We start from the raw sequence: 25953 nt of genomic DNA, 5'->3' as shown, positions 1-25953 counted from the left end.
AGTGGAGGGCGACAGCCTACTGTCCAGCTTCTCTTGAAGGAAAGAGAGCACAACACTGATCTCGCAAGATCGGGGGTCTTCTCTGCGAGAGACACACCACTCAGTGAATAGACTCCACTTCAGGGCGTAGGCGCGCCTCGTAGAGGGGGCTCTAGCCTGAGTGATGGTATCAACCACCGCGGGCGGCAGGTTACCTAAGTCTTCCTCGCGTCTATGGACCACACGTGGAGGTTCCATAGATCGAGACGAGGGTGCCAGACGGTGCCTTGTCCCTGAGAAAGTAGGTCCTCTCTCAAAGGGATCTGCCATGGGAGGGCCGTCGCGAGGAGGGAGAGCTTTGATATCCAGGTCAGGTTGGGCCAGGGGGGCGCAACTAACAGAACCTGTTCCTCGTCCTCCCTGACCTTGCACATTAACTGCGCGATCAGGCTCACTGGGGGAAACGCATACTTGCGTACGCCCCGAGGCCAGCTGTGGGCCAGTGCATCCGTGCCGAGAGAGCCCTCGGTCAGGGAGTAAAACAACAATGAGGCAATGAGCGTTTTCGGGGGAAGCAAACAGATCGATCTGGGGCTCCCCGAATCGCGCCCATATCAACTGGACAGACTCGGAGTGGAGTCTCCATTCTCCAGAGTGAATCTGCTGCCGTGAGAGCACATCAGCTGCACGGTTGAGCATACCTGGGATGTGAATGGCGCGCAGCGACTTCAGCCGCGGGTGACTCCAGAGGAGCAGACGGCGGGCGAGCTGAGACATGCGGCGAGAGCGCATACCCCCATACGGTTGATATACGCCGCCGCCGCCGTACTGTCCGTCCTGACCAGCACGGGTTGCTGCTCCAGCACCGGAGAAAAACGGCGGAGAGCAAGGAACACTGCCAACAGCTCTAGGCGATTGATATGCCAATGCAGCTGGGCACCTACCCACAGGCCCGCAGCTGCATGCCCGCGACACACGGCTCCCCAGCCTGTGCTGGAAGCATCTGTCGAAACAACAACATGACTGGACGCCTGTCCCAGAGGCACACCGGCCTGTAGGAACGAGGGGTCGTTCCAGGGGCTGAGGGTGCGGCGACACAGCGCAGTAACAGAGACTGAGAGTGTGTGCCCACATGCCATGCGCATCTCGGAACTCGATCTTGAAGCCAGTGCTGAAGTGGTCTCATATGGAGCAATCCAAGCGGCGTGACAGCCGCAGCGGAAGCCATATGCCCCAGAAGCCTCTGAAAATATTTCAGTGGGACCACTAACTTGCTGTCGAGCTCCCTCAGACAGTTCAGCAGCAGGCGAGTGCGCTCTCCGGAGAGGCGCGCTACCATGGTGACCGAGTCCAGCTCCATCCCGAGAAAAGAGATCCTCTGCACTGGGGCGAGTTTGCTCTTTTCCCAGTTGACCTGCAACCCCAATAGGCGGAGATGCAGGAGCACCTCGTCTCTGTGCGCAGTCAATTGCTCCCGAGAGTGGGCTAAAATCAGCCAGTCGTCGAGATAATCGAGTACGCGGATGCCCGCAAGCCGCAAAGGCGCTAAGGCACCCTCCGCGAGTTTGGTGAAGACCCGCGGAAACAGAGAGAGCCCGAAGGGGAGGACCTTGTACTGCCATGCTCGACCTTCGAACGCAAACCGCAGAAACTGACGGTGGCGTGGAAGAATGGAGACATGAAAATACGCGTCCTTCAGGTCTATGCGCCTCTGCGTAAGCATTCTGAACGACAGCTTGTGAAGGCAGCGATTCAAAATGCGCAGATCTAGGATTGGCCGTGACCCACCGCTCTTTTTGGGTACGATGAAGTACGGGCAGTAAAACCCGCTCTCCATCTCGGCTGGAGGTACCGGCTCGATTGCACCCTTCGCCAGGAGTGCAGCAATCTCCTCTCGCAAGACAGGGGCGGACAGGGGATTGACTCTGGTGAAATACACGCCCGTGAACCTGGGAGGCCGTTTGGAGAACTGTAGTTCGTAGCCGAGTCTGATCGTGCATATGTGCCACCGCGAGGGGCTGGCCCGCGCTAACCAGGCAGGCAGAGCCCTCGCTAATGACGTCATCGCAGCAATCGTTGACGTACCCGCGGAGGGGCAGCGCGGAGCGGGTGTGCTGATCAGGGGAGCGCGAGGGTCCCGCAGAAGAGCTGGAGGAGAGTGATTCGCTCTGGCTCCGCACCCTGACTCCTGAGAGGGGGCTTGGGGGCTGGGAGAAGGGAGACCGTCCCCCCAGCGCCCGAGAGCCGCTGGCGGAGCATGCAAACCCTGCGAGCTGAGAGGCAGCGCGTCCCAGACTGGCAGGGCTTGAGCTGTCACATCCGGGGAAGGGAGAAAAATGCTCTTTGATCGAAACTTTGGTGGCACTGAAAAGTACCATTGGAATATGGGCCCCGCCCTCCAGCGGGGAAAGAGCAAGTTTCCTTTACTCCGGATGGCCTGTCTCAGGGACGCTTCGCGGTCCGTTTACCGGACTTAGCGGCACCCTGAGCAGGAAGGACTACCGGCTTTCGCCATGCTCGAAACCTCCGCTGCCGAGCCATCCACCTCCACTGCTCCTCGCCCCCGCCTCCGCCTCCGGCGAAGCGGGCGCCCTCGGCGGGGAGCAGCGGAGGTGGATGGCTCGGCCGGGGATGGAGCGGGCTTACGGCCCCGCCGATAGATGACTTTGCCCATCGCATCCGACTGCTCCTTCACCGCCTTGAACTCCTGGGTGAATTCACCAACGGTGTCGCCGAACAGGCCAGCCTGGGATATGGGCGCGTCAAGAAAGCGAACTTTGTCAACATCGCGCATATCTGCCAGGGTTAGCCAGAGGTGGGGTTCCTGAACCACAAGTGTGGACATCGTCCTTCCCAGTGCGCACACGGCGGACTTACTGGTCCGGAGAGCATAGTCGGTCACCGTGCGCAGCTCGTGTAACAAGCCTGGGTTAGACCCACCCTCGTGCAGCTCAGCCAGCGCCTGCGCTTGGTAGCGCTGGTAGGTGGCCATCGCGTGCAAGGCGGAAGCTGCCTGGCCCGCAGCCTTGTAAGCTCTAGCTCCGAGGGAGGCAGATAACCTACAGGCTTTGGACGGGAGACGGGGCGGACCGTGCAAAGCGGGGGCGTCACGCAGACAAAGATTGACCGCAATGGCGCGCTCCACCTGCGGGATCGCCTCATACCCCCTGGCAGCTCCACCATCCAGGGTGGTGAGGGCGGAGGCGGACGCAGCGCGGGCAGAGAAAGGTGCCCTCCAGGACTGCGTGAGCCTACTGTGCACTTCCGGGAAGAAGGGGACGAGAGGCTTCGAAGGCTTCGCCTTTTGATCCTCTACGTAACACCCATCTAGTCGGTCCGGCCGCGGGGCTGGGGGATAAACCATCTCCAACCCGACGGCCGAAGCAGCCCGAGAAAGCACGGCCAACATGTCCGCTTCAGGATCCGTTTTGACAGAGCTCGCTTGCCCAGAGGGGGCGAGCGGGTCCGGATCATCGTCGGACAATGAAAGCCCACCCTCCGATGCCGCGGAGGACATCTGATCTCCGGTGTCAGCGAGCGTGAGAGCTACCATCTGATTAGACGGATCACTCCCAGAAGGAGCGAGAGGTCCGCGAGCCCTTGGGCGGCGGATTATCTCTCGCTGGAGCCCTCAGATCTGCCCGAGCGCCCGCTGCAGAGCAGGGGGCGACTGGGGTGGCTCGCTCTCTTACGAAAGCTAACCGCGATCTCAACTGCGCAACGGTCATGGCATCGCAGTGACGACATGAACCGCCCCAGAGCACCACATTAACATGCTGGACCCTCAAACATGTAATGCAGTGATCGTGTCCATCATCCGGAGCCAGGAAACCCCCTCAACCAGATACGCACAGTCGGAGCGCCATCCTGAAAGTGTTGCTCTTTTAGAATGCTTTGCAGCAATACGCACCGCTCTCGGAGGACCGGACCCAAAGGGACGCCAGGCAAGGGAGAAACCCAGCTAGACCGTCTGCCGCTGCGTGGACTCGCTCTGGACCGGGAGACACTCGTTCGCTCGAAGTGGCTGTAGACAGCAGGAGGAACCCTCATGAAGCTCGTTCAGAAAAATCTCTGAAGCGAAAAGGATAGCGTCTGCTGGCGCCAGGTGTGCTTATATACTCAGTTGATTGCATATGCTGCACACCTGCGCAGGCTTGCGCTGCCAATTCATTCTTAATTGGCCCGTTCAATACTCTTCAGACGAGCGGCTTCTGAACCGAATCCTCCCATACGTGGATTAGTAAATCAATCCACTTATAGTGCTGGAGTTCCCCCCGAAGGGGAACTAAGTAATGCAACTAGTTACTTTTTTGGGGAGTAGCTCATTATTATAATGCATTACTTTCTAAAGTAGCTTTCACCAATACTGGTTGTAACTTTGATAAATCTACATACAGCACAGAATTTGAAGATCAGAATCAGGTGAAAGTCCATAAGGGCCATATAGAGTCAATGATCTAAATATCTTAAAATATGATGCATATATATATGCCAAGTTTTGTGAACAATAAAGCATTCACTTACCCAAAAAATTTAGTTTTCCAGTTGAAATATATTTTATTAGAATAGAATTTGTGTATTTTTACGACAAACACACACAAACTTTAATCCTTAATTTTTGGAAAAATCTGTCACAAAATTAGTAAATTTAGATTACACATACTTCACTAAATCCTAAACAGAAAACACCTTCGAATCACAAAATACAGAAACTGTTATTTATTATTATTTTTTCACAGTATAGACAGACAGACAGACAGACAGACGAATGGATGGATGGATAGAAAGATGGATGGATGTGCAAATTAGTGTTACTACAATTAGTGTTTTGTAATGTCCTCTAGCTGAAAAAAAAACATCTGCTCAGTTTCAAGAATCCTGTTGTCAGCAACTAGCGGAATCCAGCCTCCGTCTGTTTGTGTCTCTATATTGACTGAGCCAGAGAGAGCGTGATTTGATTCCCTTCTCCCCATTTCCTGTAGCCACACAGGTCTCTCTCCTTTAAATAGATTTCATTTCCGCACATTCCTCTCTAACATTATGGCAGTCTGAAGCTGTGCTGTAATCTTTCCCCCAAAAAATATTTCATTATTCGCTCTCCACCGCGACAGCATACCTATACGCTCCATATATTGAATATAACAGAATATTCTCAAATCTCCATCTGTGATGAATAACCCATGAATCACCTGGCTTTCCTTTGTATAGACTTCTGCATAATGCATAATATTTTTTGATTGGCTGGCCTGAGAGAGTTTATTTTTTATTTTTTTACTTGCATCATGAATAACAGCTCAGTGAATTTAGGCTTTGTTTACCTGACGTGTGTTGTGTTTGTGTGCTTTGTCAGGAAGGGAGTGCAGCTTCAGGAATCGGAGCGGTATGTAATGAGAGCTCGAGGTACAACGCTTACGGTTCGAAACATTCAGCAGGACGACGGGGGATCCTACACCTGCAGGGCCTCTAACAAGGCAGGAGAAGTCGAGCATGAACTGTTTCTCAAGGTTTTCGGTAAGAGCTTCTTTTTTTTTATTTTGGTTATGCAAGTCTTCAGCCGTTAAGTAGGATGTTGCATGTCAAATTCAGTTGCTTGCCGTTCTGTCATGTTAGTGTTCAAATTTTGGGACACATTTAATATTTCTGTTGGTAGGCTTAGCTACCATGTGCGATACAATATAGTGATTCAATTACTTTGTAATTACACTTATAGTACTGTCATTTAATCAATATTTGCATTTATTAATCCGGGGTCGCCACAGCGGAATGAACCGCCAATTTGTCCAGCATATGTTTTTACACAGAAGATGCCCTTCCAGCTGCAACCCATTTCTGGGAAACATCCATACACACTCATTCACATTCATACACTACGGACAATTTAGCCTACCCAATTCACCTGTACCGCATGTCTTTGGACTATGGGGGAAAATAGAGCACCCGGAGGAAACCCACACAAACGCAAGGAGAACATGCAAACTCCACACAGAAACGCCAACTGACCCAGCCGAGGCTCGAACCAGCGACAATCTTGCTGTGAGGAGACAGCACTACCTACTGCGCCCCTGCGTCGCCCCCCAAATTTGTTTGCAATTAATTTATAGTGCATTTTGGGAGAACACTGGGAGAACTCCATGCAAACTCCACATAAACTGGGAGACACACTGGGAGAACTGTTCATACAAACTCCACATAAAAATGCCAGCTTGACCAGTTGGGACTCGATCCAGAAACCTTCTTGCTGTTAGGCGACAGTGCTAACCCCTGAGCCATCGTGCCACTCCTCCAACTCAAATCAATAAGGTTAAGTAAACCGTTTTTAGAAATTTAAGTGGATTGAACATAAAACAATTAAGTTGTCCCCAAAAATTCTTAAGAATTGTGTTGTTTAGCTGATTTAAATAATAATTTATATAATATTTATATAATTAATAATTAAAATATAATAAAAATAATTTTGTAATGAAGTTTATGGCCACCTGACCGCCAGAAAAGAAAGTGGCAGATAGTCAACAAACTTTTAACAAGTTTAAATGAAGAAAATAAAACAAACTGATGGAAAACTGAAAGCAAAAGTAAAACAATATGTCCGGGCCTGGTCCTCTGTGTCCCAGCTCTGGCGTCTTTTCGCCTTTCTCCTTTTCTCCTGGCGTCTTTTCTCCTCGTGAGACTCGTGGCAGGTGACGCGCCCAGGTGCCCCTGATTATCTCACTCACGCCATGCCCTCTTGACTCTCAGCCCTGCCTTGGTCACCACAAATGTATACATAAATAAGTAGTTTGAACAAGAAGCAAAATTGGACCATACTCCAAAAATCTTTAAATGTTAACACCTAAAATGGTAACTTTACCTTGATTAATACATCAGTGTGGAAAAATCACACTGTGTAAAAGAACCATTACTTGCCATCAAAGTAGTGCAAATAAAGGTATTTCAAGTAATCTTCAAGAGTAGTGAATATTATCCTGTGAAAACTATTCTACTTTGTACCCTGCAAATTCAAAATGTAGCTTACATCAGTGCAATTTTCTTTAACTCTTTCCTTGACATTGATAAGATAAATAAGATGACATTGATGAGATTAAAAAATTGCTTCCCTGCCATTGACAAGTTTTTACACCAAGCCATGTTTTGGGTATATTACAGCCAACGAAGTCATAACAAATGTCTGAGTGAGGTACATGACATCACATGTCAGTGTGTATTTATATAGTGCAATTATTGTGTATGGCCATACATGGGCAATGGCGCAAGTGTGCTCACCACTAGTGGTGTAAAGTAACAAATTACAAATACTCAAATTACTGTAATTGGGAGGTTTTTCCTCAGGAATTGTAATTTACTGAATAGTTTTATAAATGTGCACTTTTACTTTCCTTTGAGTACATTTTAGTGCTGTATCAGTACTTTTACTCCATTATTTTCCTTCAATCTGCAGTCTATTTCTTTCTTGTCTTTGGGGATTGGCTAAGTTAAAAAAAAGTCGGTCCTGTGATTCCCATACAATCAAACAGAAAGTAAATAGCATTTGAACAACCTCAAGACATGGGCGCTTTATAAATGCAGCAAAATATTTGGAAGCATTAAAATTGTCCAAGAAATTGTCCAAATGACTGTTGCCTGTTTGGACACTGATAAGAAGATGATGTTTATTGTATGATGACTAAAAAACATGGCTAAATGGCCTTAAACAATAACTTAATCCACTACAGAATGTTACGTTTACACATGCCTGCACAAATTGCATGTAAAAGCATCAGCAGTTCACAGCGTAGTACTATAAAGAGTAATACTATACAGCAACAGTACTTAGTACACTTAAGTATTTTTAAAAGGGTTATGATTTACTCATATTTTAAGTAATATTTACAACAGATACTTTTACTCTTACTAAATTTTTGGGTAAGTAACAGTAGTTTTAATTGAGTATGATTTTTCACTACTCTTTCCACTACTGCTCAACATACACAAGCTATTGGTGGAGTGGACAGACAGTGATAGAGTCAATTTGGTGGATAAGGATGATTGGGAGGCCATGATGGTTAAGGGTCCAATGGAGGGAATTGGGCCAGGACTCCAGGGTTACACCCCTACTTTTCGAGAAGTGCCATGTGATTTTTAATGACCACAGATAGTTAGGACCTCGGTTTACAACCTCATCCAAAAGACACTCTGGGGAGTGACATCTAAGAAAGAGAAAGTGAGTGTATTGAGAGTGATAAACCTAGCTTACTTGATTATTACAGTACAAGTGTTTATTTTATGTTAAGGCCAGGCAACATTTTCACACAAGGTGGCTTTTTAATTTTGTTATATCACCGCACCACATCACCCAGGAGTTGTCGAGATGTCACTTGTGACCAGTTAGCACAGCAGCATGAATAAATCATGCTAATTGGAGACTCATTGTTTTCTGTTTTACTGCATATTTCACTCTGGTGTTGTTGTGTCTGTTGTTCCCTTTGAGTTTTGTGCCATGTGGTGATAATTGTAGTTGTGGGTCATTGAGTATGTTTGCTTGTGCTGAAAAGTACTTAGTGTGAAAAATCAACTCATTATAAAAAAACTGAAGAAAGCTATGTTTACATTTTAAATTGCTAGCTTTTTTGTTTATTTATTTTTTGTAAAAATGTACAGACATGCTGAGAGCTGCTAAATGAAAAATTACAGAAAAAGCACCTGAGCTTCACATCTTAAAATCATTTGAAATACAAATGTGAAGCATTTCTAATTGAAGCACCTCTGATCAAATTTTTTACATGTCCACATTTGCTCACATTGATCACGAGTTTTACATTGAAATGTTCTACAACAATGTTTCACTTCTGTTTCACATGTATGTGACTGAATATTTTAGAGATATAGTCGTACTGTACTTTAGAAACATTATATTGGAAAATAGGAACAGTTGTTCTTTAAATAAAGTACAACATGTATCTTCACTGCTACTTTTGATCAGTTTAAAGTATCATTTACATAATTTACTTAATTAAAATGATTTACATGACATACAGTAAAATAAATATTTATTTACACCATTGATCAAACGTTTAATTAAGATTAAGATTTTATCAAAGATACATTTCTTTATTCAAAAACAAAATAGGACAGCAAGAAGGTCGCTGGTTTGAGTCCTGGCTGGACCAATTTTTATGTTCTTCCCATGTTCGCATGGGTTTCCTCCTGGTGCTCGGGTTTCTCCCATTGTCCAAAGACATATGCTTTAAGCAGTACTTGAATTGAGGGTGAAGGTGGGGGGGTGGCAACCACCTTAAGGAAAAAAATCAAAAAAAGCATCCCTTTTAGATTAACAACATTATGTGTAATGTAAAGTTCATTATGCAAATTAAATATAAAAATTCTCTATTTATGGTAATTTATGACTTATAAACAACAATAAATGACCAATCAGAAGAATTGTAATAAGGTGCCACGCACAAGTGCAATACAGTTTAATGTGTAATTTTGCGCTATTTTCAAAATGTCTATAAGAGCAGTTCAGAAGCAACTTTTGCATTCTTTAAAAAGAAGAGAATAGAAGGTATGTATTTAGTTGTTTATTATCATACATTTATACTGTACCAGCCATGCATAACTGCATTTCAGGACAGTTAAGGCTTGACGTGAGTGTAACTTAAGCTGTTCGATATTCACTGTAAAACACAGTTAACAGGGCTTGCTAACTTTTACTTAAGCAAGTTTCGTCATTGATATTTAAATTACAGCAGATTCTAGGTTTCCCTGTTTTTAAAATGAACTATTATTATCCCTAAAATTAGAACAAAAATTATGTGATGCGTTTTTAGAATCACTGTTGTCCAGATGTTGCACCATGTTCTCGAAAATGCTTCCAAAAATCTCAATCACTGTACATCTCCATACAATGTTTATGAATGAATCCCAAACATATAAGACAATGATGTAGTTGTCCAATCAGAAAGACCTTTGTAAATGAATCAGTTTTTCAAACAACTCAATTAAATGAATCATTCAGTGTGTCAAGAAGAACTTTGTTGATTTACTCTGATTTTAAGATATTCTTCCTGATATTATTTCAGTTTATATAAAAAAGCTTATGTTGTTCGGCCACACAAGGTAAACAAAGGTAAATTTATATTTAGTCAACCAAACAGTTGCTTAAAGTCAAAGACTTACATTAGTGAATTGTCTGAACTAACTTGGCTGTAGTGTACGAGTGGGAATACAAGAATATATGGGATTTTCCAGTACTGGGTCATGGCTGGAAGGGCATCTGCTGTATAAAACATATGCTGTAATAGTTGGCAGTTCGTTCCGCTGTGGCGAGCCCTGATAAATAAGAGACCAAGCCAAAGGAAAATTAATGAATGAAAAAAAAAAACATACATACATAAACAAATATAATGTAGATGGAATTGATTCCAGATTTTAAAGTGGCTTTAAAATTGATTTTTTTTTTTTTTTTTTTTTTTTTTTTGCTGTTAAAAATTATGTTATGAAATACTTTAAGTCATCAAGTATTTGAACAACAGTAAATATATCTATAGTATTTCTAATAACTTTAATTCAAATAAAGGTTATTTTGACCTTTGTATTCACATTCTAATAATAAGCTAGACAGAAAAATAAGCTCTTACTTATAGATAATGCAACAGACCTAAGGTGATTGACAGCTAAAGGTACAGGCTGCTTTAAGTCCAGCCATGCAACATGCTTACCTTTCATGAACAGGTGGCCTGAATTGCATGAGAATGGGTGACATATCTATTGTGGCAAGGAATTTTGATTTCGATTTTCATGAAGCTGCCAACATTTTCACCGATTATTCAGATAGCGCCTTGTCTGCTCATGTAAATGTATGGAGATTTATTCTGTAGTCATCAGAATCCTTTCCATGTGCAAGCAGAGGGTTTTCTTCAAAGCTACTCATTTAAATGAGGTTCCGTTATTGGATGAGAGTTTTGTTTTGCAAAGCGTATAGAGGGAATCTGAGTTGTAACTTTCCTTTATGACCTCTGACAGTTAACAGAGACGGGGAGGCAAGGGTTTCCACTCAGCTAGACACGCTTTTTCTGCATTTCCGGCACACTCATAACACTTTTTTTGTTGGCTTTAATGAATGGCATCCCAAGGTTCAAGAGTTGGATCCCATCATGCTTTTATCTGAATGATGTTTTGCCTTTTGCTAAAAGGTCTATGGGTTTTCCCCACAGCTGTATTTTGGTAATCCTTCTAAAATAATGATTGTTGTTTAAAGTGTGTAATGAAATTCTTTGACACCGTGTGCAATCACGTCTTTTAACAATTATTGATATAAGTTTTAGGCATCTGTTTGTATGGATGAAAATATCCTAATGCAAACCAGTTGTTGTTGTTGTTAGGATTATGCAAATTCTTTAGATAAAATTTTAGTTGAACCAATCCCTGGTGTCAACAAAATACATTTCAAATTTACAGATTTTTTCACTTTCTGAAAGCTGTGAAATGAAACGCATACAGACCAAAACTGTAACAATAAAGGAATGAACGAACAAAAGAACAAACGTTCGAATGAATGAATGAACAAATAAATAACAAATTGGGTAACTCCTAGTTTGGTGATAAATTCTCACAATTAAAACAACTTGTGTCTCAGATTTTTACTAGAATATTAGTTGTTTATTAGTATTGATTAATGCCTTTTCCATTGTGACCATATATCAGATCTCTGTAATGTAATTTATTCCAGTGATGATTCAGCATGAATTGTTTTAATATGGAGATTTTACACTCAAAAAAGTATTGTTATATATTAAAAAAACTGTTTTTCTATATGGAAACATTTTATATTTCTTCTATAATAGGTTTAATAAATTGGGTAACAACAAGTCTCACAATTAAAATAACTTGCTTCTCAGAACTTAACTAGAATATTAATTGTTCATTAGAATTGAGTACTTATTCTTTGTGGCCATATTTCAGATCTCTGTAATATAATTTATTTAAATAATAATCCATCATATATTGTTTTAATATGGTGATTTTGCGCTCAAAATGTTGCTATGATATGTTTTTCTTTCTAGAAAGTTTTATCTTTCTTCTATAAAAGGTTTTGAAAACAAAACAAAAAAATTTTGTATGAAATAGAAATATAGTTTAGAGTTTTAAATGTCCTTTGATAAGTTTAATCAAAAATCAAGATTAATTGTTGAAGATATAATTTAAAGTAAAATTGTTCTTTTTTTTTTTGATAATTATTCACATGTATATTATTAAGATATATTATTGACTTTTTAGGCATCTGTTTGCTTGGATGAAATATGTCTACATGTGAAGCATTTATTGTCATTAGAATTATGCAAATTTCACAGAATAACTGAGTCAGTTCATAATGGTAAAGCAAGAGAAAGAGATTATGCTGATAAGATTTATTTTCCGAGTCTTCTGCTGTTCTCTTTTATTTATCTGCTATTATTGTGCACCCTGCGGGAAAGCATTTTCTGATGTATATTTATCAGGTTAAACACTGTGATGGTGTCACCTCTTTGCTTGAAGGCTGCCGCTGTTGTACATCAGTTACCCAGCTAATGAGCAGCGCTACACAAGACAAGCCTTATCATAGATTTATGATGGGAATCTTAAGTATATTCCTATGCCACACAACCCCTGCAGTTTACTAATGTTTATTTACCAGTGGGAGCCTGTTAGATTCTCAGATAGCAACAGATGCGTTGGGCTTGTCAATGTGCTGGTTCTCTTTCTGAATGCCAGACCGACAGCAAAAGGCTGACCTTTCTGCAATATTCTGTTGTTTCCTCTTCCAGCTGGGTGCCCATGAAGAGTTTTTGTTTGATCTTCAGACTAGAATGATGTTGTTCAGTCTGATATTTACAGAATCATTACCCAAGTGCAATCTAAAAAAGAATTCTTTATTGAGCTGTAGGTTACAAATCTGAATGCATCTTTTACATCGTATGTCTTGATTCTGAGTGTAAGGTCATGCCTAAAGTTTTTATTCTAAAAAAAATGAAAAGATGTTTACATGCTCCATGGGTATTGGAATCCTACAGTGAAGTTAGAGAACTTGAGAACTTGCAGACATAATGTGCAATAAACAAAGCGGCAACCTCCCAGTCAACCAATACAGAAGTGACTAAAACTGCAATACATTGAATGGCCACTTGAGACTTGCTCCAAAAAGGAGTAAAGCCCATATACCAGTGGTTCTGAAAGTGAGGGTCGCACGAGGAGGGGTGACTTGGGGATTTGTATAAATCAAATAAACTTACTAGAATTAAAATATTTTGGCTATAACAAAAAATAAAAATATAGTTAATAATTACATTAAAACAAATTAACAACATGCAAATAAAATACCACCAGCCATTATTTTTCATATTTTACATTGGATTCATGACACAACAATGACGTGAGCTGCAGTAGATACATTTTATGGCATCATGTTAAATTTTCCAACAACTTTTTGGTGTTTGCATAAATTCAAAATAAATACATTTTACGACTGTGGAGCATGAATGTGGAGGATGACCTCCAAGTGATGGTCTCTAAAATTAAAGCAAGAAAGGACTTACTGTGCTCCACACTCAATTTTTTTTTTTTTTTTGGTTCATTCAAACTACTTATTTAAAATGAGCTGAAACAACACAATTCTTAAGATTTCTTTAATTAATTTGTTTAGGGACAACATGAATGAATTGTGTGGAACCCCGTATTTTTCACAGTGTAGGTAAAATACATTTTGAAATTAAACAAATGAATAAATGACTTAAAAAAATTATATATATATATATATATATATATATATATATATATATATATATATATATATATATATATATATATATATATATATATATATATATATATATATATATATATATATATATTTTATTTTTTATTTTATTTATTTTTTTTTTTTTTTTGGTCAATATACGTATGTTCATATAGGTTTATTGGTTTGTGTACGCCATTGCACACAATTGCTAGCATTGTTAATCTGGAGATCATGGACTAAAAAGTTTGAGATCTTCTTCCATAGACCATGTTAAAATGTGTACATATGTGTAATGCTTCGTACGAAAAGTTTTACCCTTCAGTACAACTGTGAGGGGTTGATTTTTTATGACTCATTGGTTTAATATATTATTTTAATATATTGGTTTAACAAATTATAATATATTATTTAATGTATTAAGCTTCTAAATATATATTAAGCTTTAACATTCTGCATAGTTAAGGGAGTGGCCACTTGAGTGACAGGTATCTGGCTATCACATTGCCTCAGCTAATTCCAGGTGCTGAATTTGACATATATTTTCTGTATGTCATGTATTTTGCTCATATGGCTTTAGTCTATAGCTTTTTTGTGGATTACTTCTTACAATTATCAAATAATATGGCATGTTTTGCAGTTAATTGTGCTCACAAATCAATCGAGTCTGTCCTTCATTTTCCAGTGAAAAATATACAGTAATTTTATTTATATGGAATTAATTAGTTTGAAATAAAACTTTAATGCACTCCAAAATCTGACTGATTGATTAGCTTTAGATTATAAAACATCTGAACATGTCATCCAAAAATTGCCTGCTATTCATTATTAGCCTATAGCATTAAGTATTTGAAAATAATTAGCGTGTGAAAAAACATAAGTGTAACATGATTTAATACAGTGTTTTTTAAAGTAACCAAACTTAAACAACTAACTATTAATAAAGCATTCAACCAATCACATGGCCAGAACTTGAACAAGTCATGTTTATTGATATTGCAATAGTTTCACCCAAAATAAAAACAATAGATGCAGTTTACAGCCTGATCAATGAATGCAGGGACTGGAAGGCGGCTCCCAGAAGAAGCTTCTGGTAAATATTTGCATTCACTTTGCTGTGTATCTGTGTAAGAGGCCAAACTCCTTCTGCAGAAAACATCACTCAAACCATGACACTTCACCTCCAACTTTCACTGACTTTATTATACACTTTAGTTTCAGGCTTTGTAAGTTTGACAATAAACATGATGTATCCCATGAGACCCAAATAAATTAAAATAGTTTTTCCTAAAGTGAGCTTTTGACAAGTTCAACATCCACACAACATTCTCCTCAGCAAAGGTCAGTCTGGCCTTTTGATTCTTTCTGCTGATGAAAAATTCTGACAACGAATGCTCTTAAATTTAGAGTCACTGTATGCTGAAACAGATCCTTACACTGTTCAAAGCTGAACTGGCAGGCAATTTCACCTGCAGTGTTGAACTGTTTGCCTTCAAAGATTCTTTATGTTATTGTGTCCTCTTCTACATTTGTATTTCGACCAGCCTTTCTGAGGGGCTTGAATGAGTTTGGGATGACCAACTTCTCTTGCTATTGCCGAAAAGTTTATCTCTATAACTTTCATCTGTCTGAGGGTTTAAAGTCACTGTAGAACTGTTTGTAAACTTAGTGAAACCAGCAAAGTTAGGCTACTATTTAAACATGGTTTGTGAAAATAATAAAGGACCAGGGGTCTCATTTATTAAACTTTGCAAGGAAACCTTCCTAAAAGCAGAAATATTTTTAATGTATTTGTTAATCATTATGGCTCATTTAAAATGGTTCAGTTAAGTAAATGTTTAAGTTAAATATGCTTACTAAAAGTTTACTTACAGCTGTGCACATTCTAGCATCAACGTTTTTTATAGATTTATATACTTGATTTTGTTCAGAAATAATGTTCTATAAACAAAGCAGCAACCTCCTAGTCTCCCTTGTGAAGACAAAAACAGAAATGACTAAAACTGCAATACATCGAATGGCCACCTGAGACTTGCTCCAAAAAGGAGTAGAGCCCATAGACCAGTGGTCCTCAAAGTGAGGGTCACACAACAATGGGTGGAGGGGTGACTTGTTGATTTTCAAAAATCAAATAAACTTTATTAGAGTTACCAGATCTTGTCCATAACTAAAAAGTAGTGAACACATAATTAATAATTACTTATTGTAAAAATCAACAACATGCAAATAAAATATCACCAGCTTTTTTTTTTTTTCTATTGGATTGTGACCCTGGGGTGATTACGTTGGATTCTTGACACAACAATAACGTCAGTTGCAATATATCAATTTTAAAGCACCATGTTAAACTTTCCAACACCTTTTTGGCATTTGCATACCTTAAAAATATCTTTTGAGTGGTGTTCTCTTAAATTTGTTAGATTTTTCATTTATTTATTGATAATTTAGGCTTATATGATGATTTAAAATGGTATGGTTAAGTAAAAAATAAATTACAAATTTATTTGTTTATAAATTACAAATTAGTTTTGCGTGGGAATTTTTTTGATATATACACTGTTAAAAAAAAGTACGTTATTTTACCTCTTTTTTTCTGACAGCTGGGGTGCTGGAACATAAAATAATGGCCGTTAAATTACATATATTTACCGTAAAATAACAGATGTTAAATTACAGAAATGTCCTTAAATTTAAATTTCCGGTAAATTACACAAATTACAGAAAATTCTTAATTTAACGATCTGTAATTTAACGTCTGTTATTTTACGATAAATATATGTAATTTAACAGCCGTTATTTAAAAAAAAAAACTTTTCTGGCACCCCAGCTGCCGAAAAAAAAAGTAAAACAACAGATTTTTTTTTTTTTTTTTTTTTGCAGTGTATATATGTTTCCACCCTAATTTGGGATCATCAAGTGCCAGAGTACTACAAAAAAATATCTAGAGGTATCTCAAAGTTGTTTATATATATATATATATATATATATATATATATATTTTTTTTTTTTTTTTTTTTTTTTTTTGATCAGTGTTCTTTTCATTTTTCAAATTTCTCATTTAATCTGTGTAAATCATTTAATATATATGTAATATATAAAATAATGATTAAAAAAGACTCTTTTTCCGCCAGGTAGGAATACTTCAAAAAGGACTAAGAAATGACATTGAAATATAGGAAATTGTAGATTGTTTTCTAATTTTTGTCTCCACTAAGCTTGTATTGCGTACATAACACTTATACTTATACTGTACTTGTACTCTAATTATGCCCACTCTTTAGTTCTGTATTTTTCCTTTTCATCATTTTCACAAAAGTCTGTTTTTCGTCTTTTGCAGTCCAGCCACACATTACTAAGCTAAGGAACGTGACAGCTGTGGAGGGCAGCGCTGCTATGATCTCCTGCAAAGCTGAGGGGGAACCTTTACCTGAAATCTCCTGGAGGAGAGCAAGCGATGGACACAGCTTCTCAGATGGAGATAAGGTACAATATGATTTTTAGTTTTAGTAAATAATACATTTATAAAATTGAGGTAGGTATAAAGCATTAAAATGTGTTTTATTTTACAAGATGTGTAATACTTTTATAAGTTTAATACCCAGAGGTTACCAGAGTGAATCTGTGAAAGTTAAGCTCAAAATAGCTCACTGATCTTTTATTATAACATGCTGTAAATGCCACATAATGAGGGGAAGCAAAAATGTTCTCTTTTCATTTCTTCGCTCTTTTAATGTGAATTTTCAGAATTTCCATCTGTGTCTTTAAATCTGTGCCTTTACAGCTTGTACCGCTGTTACTCAAACAACCACAAACAAAATATGTTTTGAAGTCTTGTCAGTTTAAACTCCTGAAATATGGTTTTCTGAACACAAGTACATAAAGCGTGTACTCAGAAAGCTGACTTTCAGATGGCGTGTTACGTGAGAGTTATCTGAAGTTTTTTTTTTTTTTTTTGCTTACAAGGTGATGTAAAAAGAGCTCACATAATGTTGGCTATTTTTGTAATTCATCAATCTGTGTATCATCAAATATCTGCAAAGCAGCATCTCTTTTACATGGCAACAGCACAGGCTTGTCTTGTATTTCTTGGGCAGTTATTATTTTATATATTAAGACATTGTGATGTGTACATTCCTGTACAAACACTCAAGATTAAAGTTGAGGTATTTTAAGAGTGCTTGTAAACAGTGTTTGCCGATAGAGACGTGTACTTTTTGCTTTGAAACTTTCCAGATCTTTTTTTTTCATTATCAAAAAGCAACATTACACACTGAAGGCACAAGCTGAATGTGTAAAAACATAATATGGTATTTTTAATGTTCTGAAAAGAAGTCACTTATGTTCGTCAAGGCTGCATTTCTGTTGTAACATTGTTAATGTTTTTACTGTCACTTTTGATCTATTGAGTGCATCCTTGCTGAGTTTTCGTCCTTCAGTGCATCCTTGCTCGCTTTCTGTCATCTCTGTCTGTGCGAACGTCTTTCTGAAATGGATTTTTTATGACAAGAGCAGACACAAATTTTGTATATTCTCCAGCAAGTCACATAAAAGCACACTTTCACAACTTTTAAAGTTTAAGACCAATTTTTGAAGGGATAGTTGAACAAAATGAACACTTTACTCACCATTTACCATTTCAAATACCATTATAAATACCTTTATATTTATTTATTTTCCTGCTGAGCGCAAAATAAGATTATTTGAAAAATTTGGGATATACAGTAGGTGAGAGTTCAAAGTGACTATTACCGCCGGGCTTTATACCGCCGCTGTTTGAAATAACTGCCGCTCTGTTTTTTAGTATATGACCGCAGCTTTTGAATAAGCCGCCAGGGGGCGCAAAGGGACGGGATGCGAACGGACAGAAATAGCCTTCACAGCAGCTTTAAATACGCTACTGTGCTTGTAAATGAGATTAAACAATAAGTCAAAGCATTACAATTCCTTCATTAATCATTTAAAATTTGTTAACACACTTTATTATAAACTTTTTAAGTGCAAAGAGGACTAGTTTTGGAAAATAGAATTGAAGAAATAAAAGACAACTAACATGAAAGCACAAACATTCAGTACAAATAAGTAGTCTTAAATAAATAAATAAATAAAGCAGTCTTTTAGCCTAAACATAGAGAGATGTTCAGTGTTTGCTATTTTGATAGGACTAAGACAAGACTTTTTCATTTATGTTTTTATTTCTGTTTTTATTTTAATTTTCATTGTTGATTATATTTTACTATCTTATTTTATGTCTCAACAATTGTACATAATAATAAATGAATAATGAAAATAAATTAATAATGAAAATAGGCCTAAATAAATAATTGATTTAAAGATATTGCGGCGAAACACTGAGAAACGGTCAGGTGCATGGTCTAAAGAGCTTAAGTTGAATGCTGCTTCATCAAAAGCAAAAAAATAAATAAATTGACCTACCTTAAAGAGATCACTGAAAGTATAGTAAAACTAATTTTGCCGCAGGACATAACATAAATTAAGTCTCGCAGGTTTATTTTTAATAATTTAGTTTCAGTTCACTTTTTTTTTTCAAAACGTCAATGTTCTCCTTTAAAGAAGCTATAACTGTTGTTTTGTTTTTTAATTAATGGCTCAGTATGTTTTGTATTTTAATTTCAATTTCAGTCACCTTGCATATGCGTGTGAAATATAATGTCGCATAACCGCGGAAAAAGAAGAAAAAGCTGTCATTAGCAGTAATGACGATACAGATTAGGAAAAATAACTACAGATTTTCAACATTTTTATAATTTTTTTATTTTATTTTATTTATTCATTTTTTGCCCACCAAATGATTTCAGTTTTTTTATCACTTTAATGTACAAGGCAACACGGTGGCTCAGCACTGTCACCTCACAGCAAAAAGGTTGCTGCTTTGAGTCCCGGCTGGGTCAGTTGGCATTTCTGTGTGGAGTTTGAATATTCTCCCCATGTTTGTGTGGTTTTCTTCTGGGTGCTCCAGTTTCCCCCACTGTCCAAACACATGTGCTATAGGTGAATTGGATAAACTAAATTGGCCGTAGTGTATATTTGTGTGCATATAAGAGGATGTTTACCAGTACTGGGTTGCAGCTGGAAAGCCATCTGCTGTGTAAAACATTTGCTGGATATGCTGGCGGTTCACTCCGGTGTGGTGCCCTTAATTAATATACAGGAAGTAAACTGAAGGAAAATGAAGGAATACATTTTAATGTACTTACTAGTGGATAGCAACAGGTACACATGATTTTGTTGCTATGATCTGTCAGATCACAGGGTCAATTGGTCAGCCTTTGTTTACTTTTAGTATTATAGTAGTTTCATTATGGTTGCACCTAACAAATAAGACTTGTTTATTTTTGTGTTAACTTGTTCATATTTTATGTTCAATTGTATAAGGAAAGTTCAGATAGAAAGGCACACTATAGTTCAATCACAAATTAATTCAAGCATACTTTAGTGACATATAGAAACCTACACCCAGTCAGTTTAAAAAAGTTCAACGATGCCCCTCTGTCCTCCATTTAGGGCATTTTCCTCTTGCGGTGCTCGAGCAAAGCTAGCAGTATTGTGAAAGATTCTACATCCCTGCCACAGGAAGATGCTGCCATCAGGAAGAAGGTTTCAAAGTTTTAGAACCTGCTTGACTACTCAACAGCTCCTTCCCACAGCCTGCTAGAGCCCTCAATTACAGTCAGTTTACTCACTTTGAAATCTCATACCCACCAAACCCAAATGTCATGTGCAGTGGATAGGCGGCTTTATACTCAGTGGTTTGTACTCGTACCCGCACTACAACAGTTCTGGACTCTGCTTTTATTCAGCACATTGCCTTACACCAAAGATATATACACTAGATATCCCATATGGACCCTGAGCATGCGTCAATAGCGCCGCCACATTTGTATAGTGCTCCCTGGAAAAAAGTCATTCAACCGCACTAGTCAAGATTAAAGCCAATCTGAAGATGCTGGACTTTAGCGATGTGTATGGGTGTAGTAACGAGCAAACAAAGAAAACAAAGCACAGAAGCAAAGCATTTCGAACAGTAAGATTCAATTTTTTACAATTTTTTTTTTGTATGTTGTGCTCAACAAGTAACGTTATTGATGATATTACAGTCATTTACTGCACTGACCATGAAGCAAAGTAGCACCTTATGCTAGTTTTTTTTAATAAAATAAGGAAACAATGTGAATTAAATATGACAACAAGACGCTGTGGTGCCAAAAACTTCTATTATTGTCATCTAAGTGAACGAGTCATTCATAACAGGGATTTATTCACAAACGAATTGCACCCTCTGTTAGAATAAGAAGTGAAAGCAGGAGAGGGTGTGTTTCAGGACACAGATTAGATCCAATTTAACAAGGAGGGAGGATAGTATTGTACATTTCCATGCACACAAACACACTCTTTGTTGGCAATGCCTGTGCGGTCACTTATCCATTGTAGAAAAGTGATGTAAAATTATAACTTCCGTAATTTAAAAAAAATATTTGTATACTGACCACCGGGAAAACTCCCGATCATAGATTTATGTATATATGTGTATATATCTTTGGCTCTGGATGGCCAGTCCCCCACTACACTTTGGTCCTGGATTAATTTCAAAGAAGTGCCACCCTGTAATAAAATGGCGGCTCTATTGATGCATTCCTTCCATTAGACAACAAGGTAGGTGACATCTACTGTAATGTAAATATCTATGGCGTTACGCCATATCATGCCACCTCTTCAGCTCTCCTCTTTCTTCCACATCTGGCCTTACGCCGCTTCACTCACATCACGTTGCTCTCTCTCTCTGACACTGCTGACTTTAACTACAACTATCCTCCTTTATATTTTCACCTGTTTCCTTTTTGACATCCAATGGGTGAAGACCAAATAAACATTTTCCAACAGCCTTGACTATTGTCACGAATTCTGAGTCAACCATCATCATGTATAATCTAAGTATAACCCATAATCATGTGTTAGTTAATTATTTTTAAAGTAATTTCATTCAACTTTTGAATACATTTATTTAAAATAGTTGAAATAAACCGTGCAAACTATGAACACATCTCAATTTTTTTTTTATAGTGTGGAATAAGTCCAACATATACAGTATGTAGTGTATTGGCTGGTTTCCAACCGTTATTTGCAGGTTGTCCTCTGTCAGAAAATAATGCACCATTTTACCAGCACATTAACTGCCTGATATGTGTAACGTTCGGTCTTTGCTCACACCCACTGTTATAGTCATGGACGTTAGAGGATATAATAGACTAGCATGCAGAGGCACAGCCCTGAGGCAGGCTCAGCCTGTGTACCAGTTGAAGGCTAAGGGAGGCTTTCTGCACTCCAATAATGCTCTGTATTTCCTACTGGCATGCTCTGTGTCTGTGCTGAATGCGAATGCGTTCGCAGTGGCCAGGCGGGAAAGATGATGGGAACAGAAACTGTCAAAGATCATTAGAATTCTGTGAAAGGTGGGTTGTTGGCATCAACAATAGAGGCAAACGGAGCCTGACTCCAGGGAGGAACTGTGAAAAGACTCCCCATCACAGTTAATCTAGCGAGAGCTGCTCAGGTAGCGATTAGAATAGCCTGCGTGGTTGGGAAATGAAAGAGGATTCATACAAAGAGGTGTAGGAGAGCAGTGACGCTTGCCGCCACTCAATATGAACAAAATGAGTTTGATTTAAGCTGCTCTTTCCGAGGAGTGGGGATGTGGAGGTAAGGCAGAGAGGAGTTCGTCTGGTACAATTACACAGGGGCCGGGAAAGAACCTGTGCTTTGAATGCAGAAGCTGGAGACCATTGATCTAGGAGCCTCTTCCCTCCCTTTCCGTTTACTCTGAACAGTTAAAGTAAGAGTTCAAAATGGCCACAAATTCACCACTAGGAATGGGCTGAATGGCAGAGCTGTTCGGGGAGAGGCTTGACATTTGCTGTTTTAGGAGGGTCTGTGGGGGCCAATTAAATGGCTGGAACGATATGTCTCACTTTAGAGGTGTCTAGATGCAGAAAAACCACATGAAAAATTGTGTCTGTCTGAAATAATACAGCTAAATCAATGTTAGAGTGTTTTATGTGTTTTTTGGACCAGTCCAAGTTAATTTCTTGTCTGGTTTGCAATAGTTTGAGCTGTTTTATCTATGTTTTTTTTATGTTTTTAGTTTATGAAGTATGCAAGGTTCTTTCCAGAGTGAAATATGAACAATGGAATCAATCAGGGGTATGTTTCCTAAACAATGACATAACTCACGGCTGAACTATCATAGTACGATGCATTATTTGGGAAAGGAATGATGTAGTGAGGAGGGTTTTCCAAAACTGTAGTTGCTTTGTCACTGATCCATCATTTGAACCATGTTTGTTATGACGTAAAATGTCCATAATAATGCTCTAAACAGGGTGGAGTAACTACTTTAGAAAGAAACATAATTTTTGTGCAAATTATTTTGTTTTACACACACACACATTTAAAAATATTCAATATTAGTTTTGGTAAAAACATGTTTCCATATTAATTAAAATTTATGTAAACGCCACAAATAAGACCTATATATGTTTCTTTTACAAATATTATTTTTAATATTCCATATAAAATCACTTCTGATATACACTAGAGGTAGTTGTAGAGGTAGAGCAAGCGTTTTGCGACGAATGTTCGTTGTTCGTTGTTTGTAATGACTAACTTGCGACCTTAGTTAGCTAACGATGGTTTTTGGAAACGCACCCCTGAATGACAGAATGGCAATTAGAAAACGACTTTCTTATTGTTGATCTCACAGAAACACCCAAATAAGTGAGAGTCTACGAAAAAATTATGATTTCATGCATGTGCATGATAGGGAAGTGTAGATTAGAGGCAAGCGCAAACACAATAGCAGAGGATGTGCTGTTGTTGCTCGAGTGTTTTGCTTCATCAGCAAAGTGTGGATTTACTTTACATTACTGTTTACAAACATTATTCTCAACAGTAAGTGACATCGACAAATACTGTCCTGGCAAATATAATATTTACATATAGGGTTTTTGGCTGTTTTCATAGATGTGTAAAAAATAAATTATTGTGAAAAAGTTGTCAAGTAAATGTGAAACTTTTTAAAAATCAAGGGAAAAACTTATTGTCACATAAACACAGCCTCAATCTAAAAGCACATCATCAAGCATTGTTTCCGTCAACCAACTCTCATCAGGATTATATACATACATCATGTGACCACAACATTGCTTAATAAAATATGTTATATTTTTACAAGTACTGATAGTGTCCAAGACAAGCTTTTGATTTTGCTTATCTTATATACCTATTGATGATCTGCAGGTACGTGAAAGTAACTATTTGATATTAAATTAATAGTAACTTAATAAAAATTTATAGCAAGTTGTAATAGTTCAGATGTTGATGGGAAAAAAAATTAACCATTTCTTCAAAATAGCCAAAAACTGCAACTCATTTTGCAATAGTCAAGTCATTCCATCAATAGGTAACAGTAGAAGTAAAAGTCCTTGAATTTCTTCCTTGAAGGGCCTTAATTCTGTATATTCTGCACAAAAGCATCTTGCTTAAAGCTGTTTGATTCTACAAAAGAATAGAGGATTGTGATACACTCAATCTAATAAAATGCAAAAACTAGTCTGTTATACTCTTTTCATGTGTAGACTGAATGCGATATCAATGCATGACTCAAACCCAATTAGGTTTAATACCAGTGAAAAATAACAATCTTATTTGTGATTTATAGAATTCCATGTATATCAATATTACGTAGTTTAATATCAGTAAAAGTATCTCTTCCCCACTTATCCTACATTATCTTGCAAAATTACACATGCTATTCTGCAATAAAATAATAACCAGGGTGTCACCCAGGGATTAATCTTTCAGTTTTTGTATAAATCAAAACTGAAAGACTGGGGGGTTCTGAGTTCTAACAATGATTTGTGATGTGTAACTACAAATTACAAATTAAACTGACAAATACAATGTTTCTGGCTGACCGGAAAGAAGTTTGGGTTAATTTTGTCCCATGCATGTGATTATTCAACACAATCTCACGGCAATTCGTAACTTTTTCATTTAGTGGCTAATTCGTATGAATTCGTACGATCTAATTCGTACAATTTAATACGATTTGCTCATCCCCCAATGACGGTTGGGGTTAGGGGTGGGGTCAGGTGCCACGCCTCCTTTTTAAAATCGTACCATTTCGTACGACTGAACGCATACGAATTCGTACGAATTAGCCACTAAACTGGCAAAACGTAAAATACTTACGTTTTCTCGTGAGATCAGGCTGGATTATTTGTCCCCTTATTTGGCTACTATGCATTTTCATAAAAAGTGAAAATAACCCATCTCAAAATTCATCTGCTTTAAGACCAAGCAGAATCTTCTGTTGGCTGTCACTTTGGTGTGACTTGCTAAAATAAAGTCTTTCGCTACTGTATTGTTTTTAAATAGAGAAAACCTTTTACAAGTAACTTTTATTTTAAATCCTGGACCTTATTCTTAAAACAAAAAATGAGCAATAAAAAGGTTTGATGCACCATAAGCGGACCAAATTGAAATTATTTTTAATACTATTTTGCCTATTATTGTCATCCATTTCAAATCAATTCATTTTTTAACAAGAGAGGCTAGAAAAATTGTGAAGCTCTACATTATATTAATATTTATGTATTTATGACTAATTTGATCCAGTGAGAGGAAAACACAGAAAAAGCAGGTTTCTGTCTTGGAGGAATAATTATTTTAAAAGCACTTTACTCTATGAAACACAGAGTTGTGTTTCTGTAGAACATCCTGGAGCACTCTTTTGTGTATAATAATAGTGACTGAGAAAAGAGGTTGTCAAATGACAAAAAAGCACCAAATGACTGGTATCTTATTGTTCCTAGTCTAAAGAAACTGTTTGATAGATTATAGTGTGACGAACAGACTCAAATGTAATTTATTCATTGAAAATCTTGACATCCAGCCTACTTCTCCATGGTGTATGATGTAGTTTGTGAGAAAAGTCCAGATCATCAATGAATCATTCAGGCCAGGGGTGTTCAAAATCTGTCCTGGAGGGCCAGTGTCCTGCAAAGTTTAGCTCCAAATTCATCCTAGGTCTTCTGCAAAAACGGTGAAATAAACAAATTACTAACCATTCATAATTTAACACTATTGTTTCGTTGGACTAAATGTGCTCTATTGGGTGTTGTTCTGAGGACTCTTTCCTTTTAAAATAAACT

At 38.4% G+C, this 25953-nt stretch overlaps 1 protein-coding gene across 6 annotated transcripts in view; it reads left to right on the top strand.

Annotated features, from left to right (window-relative positions):
- ncam2 (neural cell adhesion molecule 2) overlaps positions 1 to 25953 on the top strand; it is a 398045-nt gene that overhangs the window by 295392 nt on the left and 76700 nt on the right. For all 6 annotated transcript variants that reach the window (XM_005167807.5, XM_068223276.2, XM_073911544.1 and 3 more), the window contains 2 exon segments: positions 5330 to 5490; positions 17064 to 17209. In XM_005167807.5, the coding sequence (XP_005167864.1) occupies positions 5330 to 5490; positions 17064 to 17209 (307 nt within the window).

This window comes from Danio rerio, chromosome 9 (genome assembly GCF_049306965.1).
Source record: "Danio rerio strain Tuebingen ecotype United States chromosome 9, GRCz12tu, whole genome shotgun sequence".
Lineage (NCBI taxonomy): Eukaryota > Metazoa > Chordata > Actinopteri > Cypriniformes > Danionidae > Danio > Danio rerio.
Note: the sequence above shows the minus strand (reverse complement) of the source record. Positions and strands in the feature narration are given on the sequence as shown.